General features: G+C 39.1%; 1 protein-coding gene across 1 annotated transcript; it reads left to right on the top strand.

Moving 5' to 3' along the window:
• The first annotated feature begins 1057 nt into the window (after positions 1-1057).
• Positions 1058-4647, top strand: LOC124880348. The gene is made up of 4 exons (XM_047385392.1): positions 1058-1112; positions 1222-1917; positions 2015-2130; positions 4531-4647. Exons 1-4 carry the CDS (start codon positions 1058-1060, stop codon positions 4645-4647), a joined length of 984 nt encoding a protein of 327 aa, XP_047241348.1.
• Positions 4648-13459: the final 8812 nt, after the last annotated feature.

The raw sequence follows: 13459 nt of genomic DNA on the forward strand, positions 1-13459 counted from the left end.
TACCTTGTTTTGTAGTTTCTTTCCTGCCAGCTGGATTGCTGGGTTTACAGCTGGGCACTGATAACCTGGCTCGTCTCCCTATCTCTGAACCTGCGCTGATTGTGGCACTGTTGCTGTAGTTTATATATTATTAGTTTACTAATCCGTAAACTATAGCCTAAAATGATAACATCGTTACATAGGCTAGTCTTTTACTACCTTGAAATAATGCGACACAACCTCCTGCTAACGGGACGACTCGTGTTTTTTAGCCGGGGGAGGCTCACTCTCTGACCCGCTGTCACTGGAACTGAATGCTGACCAAGAGCTGTCAGAATCCCTCTCGACCCCAGAATCACAATCATCTAATTATTGAAGCATTTCCAATGCCTCTTGAGCAGAAAATATCCTTCTAGAAGCCATTTGTAGGATGCCAACAATCTCCTTCTCAGACTGCGTTCTAGAGTGGCGGTTGCTAAGCAACGCTCGCGCATATACTCAGCCGTGGGAAGAAAAATAGCAATGTAAATAATAGGGCTGTCAAAATAGCGGCTGTGGTAGTTAGAGGTAGAAATACTTAGATCTTTTATTTGCTTTGTTATTTTTTTTTAAAAAGAGACATAGGAACACACAAGACACAGGTTTAGAAAAAGTCAGGATGCCAGGAAGATAAGAGTTTTAATAAACCAGAGTTATGGCATGTCAAACTTTCAAAACTGTCAAATTGATGGCCCTGGGAGTTCTAGTGTTAATGGGTCAATAGCTCGTATTTGCAATACAGTGGTGATTTAATGGAGTTACAATATTAGAAATTTAACTATCTTGACCAATGATTAAATAGTTTTGTCCCACACTTTCTTTAGAAGGTGTGGGTCTTGGCTAGCTCAGATACCATGGAATGTAATATTCCCCCTCTGTAAATCGAGATAACCGCCTCTCCATTTCTTTCAAACATGAATACTAAAGCAGACACCAAAGGTTTGAGTCAATTCTGATTGGCTCGTCACACCCAGTCTTGTCTCTAGAAAGTAGAGCACATTAAGAGATTCTATCAGTGAAGCATAGCCATTTTAACAAAATGACTCCTCTAATGTTTATAGGCTTTGTGACATATCTGGTCCTGCAAACATTGGGTAAGTTGTGTATTTTGTAGTTTTTTGTTAGCTTCGAAATGCATTCTAATATCTTCAGTATGTTCCAGCCTTAGTAGAAAGTCATGTGTTTTTTTCTCTCCATTTTCAGCTTATTTGGAAGCTCAGACACCATCATCATATTTGCATTTTGAATCGGTTTACATTGGCTCCAACATCACTTTAAAGTGTTCCTATAAAGAAACTGATGGAGTGGTTTTCTACTGGTATAAACAAACTCTGGGGCAGAAACCACAACTAATATCTGAGGTTTTTAAGTATAGGAGAAATGGCTTACTTAAAGGTGAAATTTGGAATGATTCACGGTTTGACCTGGAATTTGGCAACGATAAAAACCACTTGAAGATCTTCAATGTGCAAATGTCAGACTCAGCTACTTATTACTGTACAGGAATTGATGCATATGTGTATGAATTTATAGAGGGAATTATAGTCTATGTAAAGGAATCAGATAAGAACATTTGGACATTGGTTAATCAGTCCAGGTCTGAGACCATCCAGTCAGGAGGTTCCGTGACTCTAAGCTGTGCAGTACAAACTGTGATCTGTGATGGAGAACACAATGTTTACTGGTTCCACAACTCTGAAGAATATCTCCCAAGAATCATTTACTCTCATGGAGCCAGTGCTGATAACTGTGAGAGGACGCCAGCCACACAAACACGCAGCTGTGTGTATAGTCTAACTATAGAGAGTCTGAATGCATCCAATGCTGGGACCTACCACTGTGCTGTTGCTTCATGCGGACTCATTCTGTTTGGAAAGGGGATGAAACTGGACTTTGAAAGTAACAACTCTTTTTGCAAAGAAAGTGTAACATTTTAAGAAGTGGTGGTAATGTCACCTGGTCTTTGTAACTCTTTGTAATAACTGTCTCCCTACAGAAAAGTTTGACTCCCCTGTCCTGCTGTATGTCTTGAGTGGAACTTCAGCATTCAGCATCATCCTGGTGTTTTTCCTGGCTTATAAACTGTTCAAGACCAAGTCCTGCAAAGGTAAAGTTTGGCTACCCACTAGTTTTACAATCTAAAAATTTTGTAAATCAAAACTTCAGCTATTATTGTGTTCATTTTTCTTTTTTAATTATTAACTTTGTTTCAAATGGAATTACTATTTGTTGGTGATGTTTGCATATCTTGATAGGTACGTGTTATTAGAAGCAACACCAGCAGATCTGTGTAAATAACATTTTAATACCAGGCCACTATACCTTCATTTTGGCTTCAGAGGACAGAACTAAGTTAAAATTACCCTCACATGTACAATATGTAATATTCCAAAAAAAAAAAAAAAAAAAACATTTTGTTGGTTTTATTTGAACCCACAGACCCTTCAGAGAGATCTTCAGCAGCCTTGGCTCCAAAGGCAGACGTGAGCATTTTATTATGCGCTTTATTTCTCAGTGACATGTTTTACAGTTAGTTCAGAGTGCCAGAATGCTGCAGAACGAGTAGTACAAATGCAGTATCATTGTACTAAGTATTACAAAGTGTTGTCTCGATCTGTCGTTCACCAGTTTACCTTACTTATAGGGTCTCTCCTTATACTATGGGTTATACTAAGTTGTTTTATGGTAGGCTACAACACTGAGTTGTGATGAAAAAACTATACCCTGTCAGTTCTAAAGTTTTTGCTCTGAAATTATTTAAATCAGCCCTCGTGGGTACAAAACCAAACAGACTAGACCGTGTCATTATTTATTTAGGCCAGCTGAATCTAAAGTGGAAAAATCTTGGGATATTAGAAATACCAAAACCAGTGATACATATAAAACGTGAAATCCAAGAAATTAAAGCAGGTGTAGTTTCTTTGTACAATGACTATGTCACCCCTTTCAATAGTTTTAAAACCACAAAGGCAACCAAAAGTTAAACAGATTGAAAATGTAACTAAATTACATAAAACTAGATTGAAAAAAATTACACACTTAATTACATGTTTTAGTAAAACTGTATAAAGGTCCATCTCAATGAGAAAATTAATTTATAATGTCACAGAGTTATACATTTAAAGGGTTTCTTCTGTTCATTTGAATGATTATGACTTACAGCTAACAGAAACTCAAAATTGAGTTTGTCAAAAATATTTCAAAAGGGATTTTTGAGTAGGCTAAATAGGCTCTGGGTTGATCCTCTTTAATTTTAAAGAGGGGAATTCATCTCACAACTCTAAATGTAGTCCAGGCCCAAAGGAAGAAAACTACTTACTTTATAATTATCCTGCAAACAGTTACTGGCAACCTTCACAATGAGGTTGAGCCACAAAAGATTATTGCTGTATGGAAACATCTTATTGGAAAATTGAGTGGAAGATACAATAATAGAGGAATGTGAAGCAAAGTGCCTCTAAGAGCCTGGGGTAGATTCACAAGATGTGAACTGTGGTTGAATGCTGCATTCCATTGGCCTCAGAAGTCAAAACTGGGATATCTGCATTTATGTCATCTCTCAGTTGTAGAGTTCCAGTTTCCTGCTTGTTTTTGTTCGTATTGCTAGCAGCTATAACAGCTGTTTTTGAACAGTAACAATGACAACAAAACACTGTTCTATGAGGAATTTCATACATATAAACAGCGTTGAAACATCTTGTCTTATAAACAATGAAAAGGAGTATGTGTATAACAGACTAAATGTTACAGAAATAATAAAGAACTAAAAACATTCACACTAATAACGTTTTACTACTATTTATACGAGTGGGGAAGTCGGGTATGGTCATGTTGCCCCAACTTTCCGATTTATGATTCCAACTTTCCAGTGGCAGCAGTCGTGCAAATCGCAGACAGCTGATGAGTTGCAAACCTTTAATTCTGCAGTCTAAGACAACACGGCCCCCTGATTTCTAGATAAAGTACAAGATTAAATATAAAAACCTTTAATTAGTAAAATGGCTTCTGCAAATATAACATTAGCTCATTCAAAGAGAAGTTTTGAATTTAGTATTTTAACACTGAGAAGTGTCTCAAAAGGGTTTTATGGTATAATAGACTGTTTCAAATAAGATAGGGCTATGCTATTGAGGTTTTTCCTGGGGATATTATTTTTTTATTTCAAAACTTATAGGGAGCAGGGGAGGACTCCCCGCAACACTTGTAATATAAAAAAAAAAAAAACCTTTATTATAATACAGTGCACAGGTCAAATATGAAGAGTATTTTTTGTGAAAAGCTTATTATACGTATCTTGTTGAAAGAAACAAGTTGATCTGATGAAGGTGAAGATTCAGATGAAGTGTAAAACATCCTAGAAATTGGTAGGTTTAGGATGTATCTATGTGGCATAAAAGGGCCAGCTGTGTTTTTTTTTTCCCATGTTTCGTAGGCAGATTCATAAAATCCTTTTTGTTCAATGCTGGAGAAATACATTGTTCAACACCTAACTCTACTGTTTGTTTTATCCAGGGGTACGAGGATGCAGATAATCTCCATTATGCTGCTCTAAGCCATAGTAAGGTCAGCAGATCAAGAGGTCAGAGGGACAACCCCAACCAAAGTGTGTACTCTAGTGTGAGGCATTAGAGCTGGACTTGTTTCATTTGTACTGTTGGCACGAGAGCTGAAAATGTAATATCTTCTGTAGAAAAGTATTGCTAAGCTTTAGGCTGAACAGAAATATTCATTTTCATTCAGCTGTCATTAAGCTTTATCATTTGGATATTACCAAAGTTGCCATGCCTCCACTGTTACTATACTTGTACAAAAAATTTGATCTCTTGTTTTTGTCAATCTCAGAAAATCCCAAATAAACATTACAAACATCAGTGTTTGTCTCTCAGTTTGACACTGCAACTGACATAAACATAGCTTTCCAAACTAAATCTGTACCACTGTGTATGCATATTTGCTCTCACACATGACACGTTGGATTTCTTTCCTTTGTCATCCAGTGACTTGAAGCTCCAAGCAGCACAGTTCTTAAAGAAGCTGTTGGTCATTGCATGTGTTGTATATACATCTTAAAGTAGACAATAAAGATTACAATACTAAATGCCAAGTTACAAATAGAACAGGTCTCTAATACTGACACACTCTGAACTGATAAATTAGCAGGAGTCAGTTGCAGATGTGTAGATGAATTAAAGTGTCATCCACCATTATGCAGGCATCTGATCTGTCATGGTGAAAAACGGCCTGAGCCAAAATGCAAAGCTTTTTGGTTACCCTCACCTATGATATGGATCATTACCAAACTAACAAAAACCTGGATAAAACTGTCTAAAATGATTTTCCTCCATGGCTGGCTGGGATCACCCTTTGACACACTTTCTCTGCCAGATGTTTTTCCAGAATGTAGGGAAGTTTCTCCTCCCTTCGTTGCCACTGAAGAAACCCTGGAGGTATCAGACAAAGCAGGTGGAAATCTACCTCGATTATTTGAGGGTGAAGTTTTATTATGGGGAAGTGCTCAGCATTTCTTCCTGGTTAAATATTCCCTGCATTTTGTTTCTTTTACTTTGGTAATACTCATCCTTTTTGTTAACTTAAAGATTATATGATGAGAAAGGTCTGATTCATATCTTCTAATCAGCTCTACTGTCCTCTTGTCCATGAAGCCTGTCTGGCATAAAAGCGGTCATCTGTATCCAGGCCGGCCGACAGCCATTCATAGACCTGGGACAACATATTCTAGACTGGCCCTCACCCACGGCATTTGGAACGTTCAGTTCAAAGACATGGTTGATACTGTTTTCTGTCTACTCCTTCTTTCTGCCCTTTTCCCCTTTCTTATCTGCTCCTATATTTATGGAGTTTTATTCCTTAGAAGAGGTTCTAGATGACAGTCCTGCTGTAGAAGGCTGTGGCACAATCTAAAATTGGAATAGATATATCAAAATAATAATTCAATTCAGCTGTATATTTTGAAGATCTCAATTATTTACACTATTAAGCAATTATATGGGGAAATCCAATTAAACTCTGAATCAATTATATGGTAAAATCACATATAAACATTTTAGTTAATTTCTTTTATAATTTTTATTTCCTGTGCTACAGTACATTTTAGGGTTTTCCACAGAGGAACAGGTAGTCAGGTATCTTGTAATGGTTAATCTGGTGAAAGTTACCATGCTGCTACAGGCTCTGTCTGTTTGGAAACAGCTCTATTCTTTGCTCATTCACACTGCCTTTCATACTACAGATTGGGCCCCCCTCCCCTCTCCTGGCCCCCCTTCCCTATTCCGGGCCCGGGATAACAGATCCATTCAGTGGGCATGTCAAGCAGTATTGATGAAAAGCAGAGTCTCACCTGTTTTCCAGTATCCATCGAGACGGCTCGGCATATGGGAAATTCCAACGCCTAAAGTGTTGCTGACAATCTTGTTAAAAATTAAAACCTTTCATCCTTTCCTGCTAAGCCGTGGATGTAAACTGCCAACTGAGATAAATCTATTAGTTATGGGAAACAGTAGTGCAACTTGTAGGGAAAAGGTTGATCATACCTCCAGGGAGTACTTAGTGACATTGTGAGAGAATAAAAATATGCTTTTAGTGAATTGCACTCATTAGAGGTGTTAATTTCTTCAATGAACTATACATTGTCACAGATTAGACCATGTGAAATTCTCTGGGAATTCTGAAACTCTGGAAATAATTACCTGTAATTATTCCTTCCTCAAACATCATTTGTGTAGAAGTTTGTCTGCAACCCTATATCAAGCTTCTATCCAGGTACGAACTGTCTGCCATTAGCAGGATACGGTAATCTACATTAACTGCTGCGAGGTTATTGAACCAGCAGAGGACGAAACATCAAAAACACCCAAAACACAAATTCCCAGGTGCTGCTGTTGACTCAAACAGTGGCCACTAACTGCAGACAGGATCCTGGTCCACCAGAGCCAACTGGCTAGAGCACTAAGCCTGGTCCAACGTTCACAGGATGTAAAGAAAGGGGATCACCTGAAGTACAACAGCTCACCACAAACCAAAGAACTGTAAGCTACACAGTGGAGAGTGATTAAATAGGTGGGTGAAGAACACTGTTCTGACAAGACCATAATAATCCCTTGGGCAGTGCAATATTTGTTTTAAAATTAAGATTGTGATCCAGGATGAGCAGAAGATGCCTCCTATCAACATCAGGCCTTTCAACATAAAAATGCACAGTAGATTGGTATGCTTGCTTTTCAGTGTACCTTCAATTGCTTTGTTAAGAATGGTTATTTTCCCTTTCACATGTTTTCTGCTCAGAGTGTCACCAGGCCCGAAATAACTGTTTTAGGGAGAGCTGGATCAGCTCGGTCAAAACAGGTTTCTGTCCAGGGGGGTTTCTGTCATGTGTGAAGGCATCAAGTAAACTCATCATGTCACGGTTGTGTCACGGTTTACGTGGAATTGGACCCCAGAATGCAGACGAGCAGGCAGCGTGATGGTAAGTGAAAAAAAAAAGGGTTTAATAATAAAAACTCACACTCAGCAGGAGGCAGGAACAAAACAAACGGGGAGGCAAGACAGGCATGGCATGATCAAAAAAAAAAAACAAGACTTGGTTATAGAATTAGACATGAGAGCTAGACATGAGCATGAGAGTGAAAGATGTTTCCGCGAAGGCTAACAGAACCGGTGTGAATATATGGCGTGAAAACCAGGTGGAGTAAGGAGACAGATTAACTGAATAAACTTAATTAACAGAATAAAACGTGACTGGAGCAAAACAGAGACTCTTGAATACAAACTAGAAAAACAAGAAGCAAAAGCATAACCAGATCCAAAAACCAAACTTGACAAAATATGAACAAGACGACAAAACAAAAGCATGACCAGGAAAATAAACAGAAATATGATTCAAAACTTGAACAGTGAAAAACATAAGGAAAACCCCCGAAACCAAAAACCAAACAACCCTACATCATGACACATCATTAATAAACAATCTTAAACAAAAGGGAAATGTTAGAAATATTGTATTGATTGTAATGTTAAGATCCTTTATACTGTAATTCAACAGCATTATTTTACATTACTGTGTAAATAATGAACTAAGTATGAACTTACGTGCAGATGAGAGTTCGCACAGGAGTACTGTGACCTTACAAGATACACTAAATAGTATCTGCTAGACATTATTTCACCCGCATTCAGAGAAAGAGTTCTGTGATTGCAAACTGTACAAAGATCACGGTGTGTGTAAAACTGAAGTATGTGGAGGCAGAGAGCTGTAGATAAATGGAGATGCATTCCCTCACATTGTTTCGTGATGATCTCCTTGCAAGTAAAATGTTATTGTCTGTCTTAGAATCACAGTGTCAGTCCCTTCTCTTTTGCTAAAGATATAATGAAAATTTTTCAGATAACTGTTTTTTTTTAACAAAAAAGTTATGTAAATACAGTATTTATTAAATCTAAAACCATGAAAATGTTTCCCAGGTTTAATGAACACAATATGATAGGGACAGACACTTCAGCCATGTGGGGCATGCTGTCCATCATGTTCCCACACCCCTGACATCTGATCAGAGTAAAAACTTGAAAAAAAAAATTTAAAAAAATTCAACTACAAAGTAGAGGGTGACACAGGAGTGGATTTTCTCTCCTGTCCCATCCCGCTCCCACAGAAAAATGTCTTGTCCCATCCCACTCCTGGTAAATTGACTCCCACTCCCATCCCGCTCCCATTTAGAACGACTCCCACCCCTGTGCCACTCCCATTTTTGTTTTCTTCATTTAGTCTTTTGGCAATTTCTTTGTTTGAAGGACCAGTTAGGTCCCTGTTTTTAGCTGTAGTAAAGGCCAGTTAAAGTAAAAAGAATAATAATGTAGAAATAATAAAATATCAAACAAGGAAACAGACCATGTCTATCTTAGCTGAATAAACAAAATGTACATAGTTGTATTTTACTCATTTATTAAGTGATTGTTTCCTTTGAACAATGACATTACTTTTATGTTTCAAATTGCTGAAACGAAAGAAAATTGCACCTAGCAAGAGAACTGTACTTGGTGAACTAAAGGGCAAAAAGGCATTACCTTCATAATTTAGAAACTGTACCTCAATGGTTCACAGCCCTGGTCCTCAGGGATCCCTTCCCTGCAAGTTTTAGATGTGTGTCTGCTCCAGAACACCTGATTTAAATTCTGACATGACCTCCTATACAGGCATCAAGAATGGAGGGTCAAACTGGACAAAATTAATACAATAAAATCATCATTAAATAAATAAATGTTGTGAATGTCCCATAAGTGAAGTAAATGTGCCATTAAATTGAAGGTACCATTTATTTATTTAATACATCATTAGAAACAATAAATGTACCATTATATCATGAAATTGACTATTATGCAATTAAATGTGCCACTGAATAATTAAGTATAATTTTAAAGACGACATGACGTAATTAGTGGTACAGTTAATATTTAATGATGTATTAAATAAATTGTACATTTAATGGTACATTACATTTTTTTCTATTTCACAACATATTTATTTAATATCTTCCCTTGATGAAGCCTTTCTACGGAGCCCGCGAGGGGACATGGGGGAATTGTTTTTCTTTTTGCGTTCCCACGCAATACGTTTTGCGTTCTCACGCAAATTGAAATGTATAGGATATGCATCTTAAAATAAAGTAAAATAAAATCTGAAACTGTCATAATGTTGGCTTTACCGACTCTAAATGTGGACACAATTACAGAGAATGAACAGCAGTTTAAAAATTTATTTGGAATATGTACAAAATAAGGTAGAATACGGACTGGAGCTACTGAAGGGATCTGGATTGGCACTGAGAAGGAGAGGAGAGAGGTTGTTGTTCGGAGGAAGTTAGAAGCACGCAGTGTTGGATGGTGGACAGGCAGGTGGGCAATGGTTTGGTGTTTCTGCAAGGTGATCTCAGAGCTGCAGGGCTGGAGGTAGGAAAGGAAGGGAGGCAGGAAGTCTTTTTCAGAACTCGCTGAAGTATGGACACAGAGAACAGGAGCTTGGAATCCAGGACACTGTCACAGAGCGATCAGATCTGTACAGCAGGACAAGAAACTCAATTAGAGCAGGCTTAGGAAATGCAGAGAAGTGCAGAACTCAGTCAGGTTACCATGCTGGCAGAAACAATAGGCTGAAGCCTCCCTCCAGGTTTCTGCTCCTTAAAAAGGACTGGGCTCAATGAGAAACACCTATTGCAGCTGCACCTACCAGTCACACCCAGCAGGCGGAAAGAAATACGGCCCAAAAACAAAAAAACTGCACAGAGCCACTGTGGGATGACAGAAACAAAGCGAAAAAAAAGAACTCACTGAAAACTTTATTCAAACTGAAACACATGTTAGTTTCAAGATTAAAATTTGACATTTAGTTTATTTTTGCAGTTTTAGAATGTTTTTTTTTATTTTTTTTTTATGTAGGCTACAATAATTTTGACCCTTTCATGGCTCCATAAGTCTGCTCTCTTGCTCCACTATGACCTACAGATTGTAGCTGGACCTCTTTCATCTGAGTTCATTTCCTGACCCCGAGGTTTGACTATCGGCCGGACTCTCCTCTCCAATACCCTGGAGTCCCCGGGAGGGGCACTTATGCAGAACCCCCGACAGGGACGCCAAGAAGGCAAGGTACTCCCCGACCCGAAGGCACAGGGACGTGACCCTCTCATCCACCAGGGCAAACCCCAACACGAGACAGCTGAGCTGGGGGGCAACAAGCAAGCCCACCCCAGCTCTGCGCCTCTCCCCGCAGGCCACTTGAGAGTAGGAGAGAGTCCAGCCTCTCTCGAGGAGCTGGGTTCAAGAGTCCACGCTGTGCATTGAGGTGACTTCTTGTCGATATCTCTTGACCTCCTGCACAAGCTCAGGCATCTTTCCCCCCAGCGAGGTGACATTCCAGGTCCCTAGAGCCAGCCTAAGCAGATTGGGATGTCGAGGTCTCCACCTTGGTTCCCCCTGCAGGTAGTGGGCCCACTGGGGGATGGCCTCGCGTCTCTCATTCATGCCGACGAGTCCCGATCCCAGGCCTGGCTCCAGGGTGGGACCCCAGCTTCGCTGTACCGGGCGATGTCACATGCCTCGATTGTGTGGTCCTCATGAAGGTCCTCTTGACACCCTCATCTACAGCAGAAACCTGCATAATATGAGCTACAACAACATTTAATTTCCCTTTGGGAGTAATAAAGTATGTTTGAATTGAATTGAACAAACATAGCTGTTTCTCTCTTTCAACTAATGGACATTGTAATTATTTTGGGTCCATTAGAGGAAGTCTGGAGTGAGGTGAAAATTAAAGGCTGTGCTAGTTTGCTCTAGATTATTAACAACGCGTGTCTTCATCACTTCTACATATTGGATTTATCGAGTTCCAGTGTGATGGCCACACCTGCAGCCACACAGTTGAAGCAATGGACTCTGGCTGGCACACTCTAATTCCAGATTGACTGATTGGGTGATACCATCTGGAGTTCCACCATGGGGGAAGACCATAGAGTCTTTATTCTAATTTTTGCATAAGTTCTCTTTGTTATTAGTCATTCAAGTACATTTTTAAGCTAACTGTGTTTAGTTATTTTCGCTAGTTAAATTTCTGTATATGTTTTCCTTCCCTTTTCCTCAGTGTGTTAGTCTGGTCTGATCAGCCAGTATTTAGGTCCCCTTTGTTTGTTGTGTAGGAGGTCAGTTTTGTTTGTTTGAGCAGTTAGCTTGAGGTTTTGTTATGTTTAACCCTGATTTTTTTGTCTTGAGTTTAGCTTCTTTATTGGACCTCTTTTAAGGGCACTGTAACAGTTATTTGAATTTTGTTATTTTGGGGAAATAAAACCCATGTTCTTTGAAAATTATTACTGTGTCCTCATGCTTGACCGGCTCGGTCCCTCACATCAAGCTATAAACATTTTACAAGAGCGGTAAAGTTGTGTCAGGGGCCAAACCCTTTTTGCATTTTGGATGGGGTTTTCTGGACCACTACTCCAAGAACTAATAGGAAGAAAAGGTAATAATGAAAAGCCCAGTACTTTGTAATTATTAAATTACATAGCCGAATTATTATTATTGTGACCTATTTGTTATTTTTCCTGCGCATAACCACTCAGAACCCCGGTGTACTTGTATACATCTGAAATCATAGTCTTCTGGTGTTAATTATGCAGTCAGCATTAATGGTCTTGGATGCATGGATGGTCCTCAAGGCCCCAAATCCTACATGTTTTAGATTTGTCCCTGCTCCAACACACCTGAATCAAATAAATAGCTTATTACCTGGTCTCTGCAGAGCTGAATGACTGAATGCTGATGAGGGATGCTGTCAGGATCTGCTATTTTGGTTTTTATGCTTGTTTACTTGTGACTGTTTTTGTATATTCTGTCCCTTTTGTTTATTTACTACGTTTCATTATTTCCTCTATTTTCCTGTTCTCCTTTCCCCTTCTCTGTGCCCTACTAGTTCCTTCCCTAGGTTTTAGTTCCCCTTCAGTTATTATTTACTCAGGGTTTGTTTCCCTTTATATTTGTAGTTCTTCCCAGCCTTATTCCTAGTTTAGCTCCCCGTGTTAGTCTCTATTGTTTCAGTTCCTTCTGACAGGTTGCTTTTAGTTATTGTTTGCCACTATACTTAGATCCACTTATTGTTTACGTTTGGGTTTGCGTTTATTCTAAGTCATCGCTTTCTCTGCTTCCCTCCCAGTTAGTTTCAGTTAGGGTTTCCTTGAAGGTTTCTTTGTTAGTTCTTATTTGCCAGATTCTTATATCTTAGGTTGTTATAGTTTTCTTAGATCTGTTTCTTAGATGAGTTTGTTATTTAGTCCCTTCTCCCATGGTTTAGTTCTGTAATCAGTTCACCAGCTTCCTCAGCCTCCCTGCTCCACTTTGTGAGTTAGTGTTGTTTACCATTTGTTCCAGTTTTCCCTTTGGTTTATTCTATAGTCTAGTTTCTCCAGTGTCCCTGTGTCTCCCAGTCCGGTCATCATAGTAACCATTCATTCCCTAGTCTTCACAGCCAATACCCGCACCTGTTTCCACTTCTCCTCTGATTACCTTAGCTTCCCACTCATTGGTTCTCCCTGTTTATATTCCTGGTTATTCTGATTATTCTCTGCTGGTTCCTCCCGTTCTATTCCGTTCACTACCCCTGTTTAAGTTCTGTTGGTGTGATGTTTCCCTCAGATGACTTTTGTATGTTCTTGGCTTAACTCAAGTAAGTCTTTGGAAAACTATTCTTGTAAAGCTTGAAGAAACCTTTTTGATTAAAGATGAAGCCTTCTCTGAACATGCTGCTGCCCAGTTCTTGTCTGCGTTTTGGTCCACTACAGCCACAGATCGTGACAGATGCACCTAAAAATTGCAAAAGTTGAATTGAAGGTCCATGATCTAAAACATCTAGGACAGTGGGCCACGAGAACCAGCGTCAGTCAAAACT

This window comes from Girardinichthys multiradiatus, chromosome 14, assembly GCF_021462225.1.
Source record: "Girardinichthys multiradiatus isolate DD_20200921_A chromosome 14, DD_fGirMul_XY1, whole genome shotgun sequence".
Lineage (NCBI taxonomy): Eukaryota > Metazoa > Chordata > Actinopteri > Cyprinodontiformes > Goodeidae > Girardinichthys > Girardinichthys multiradiatus.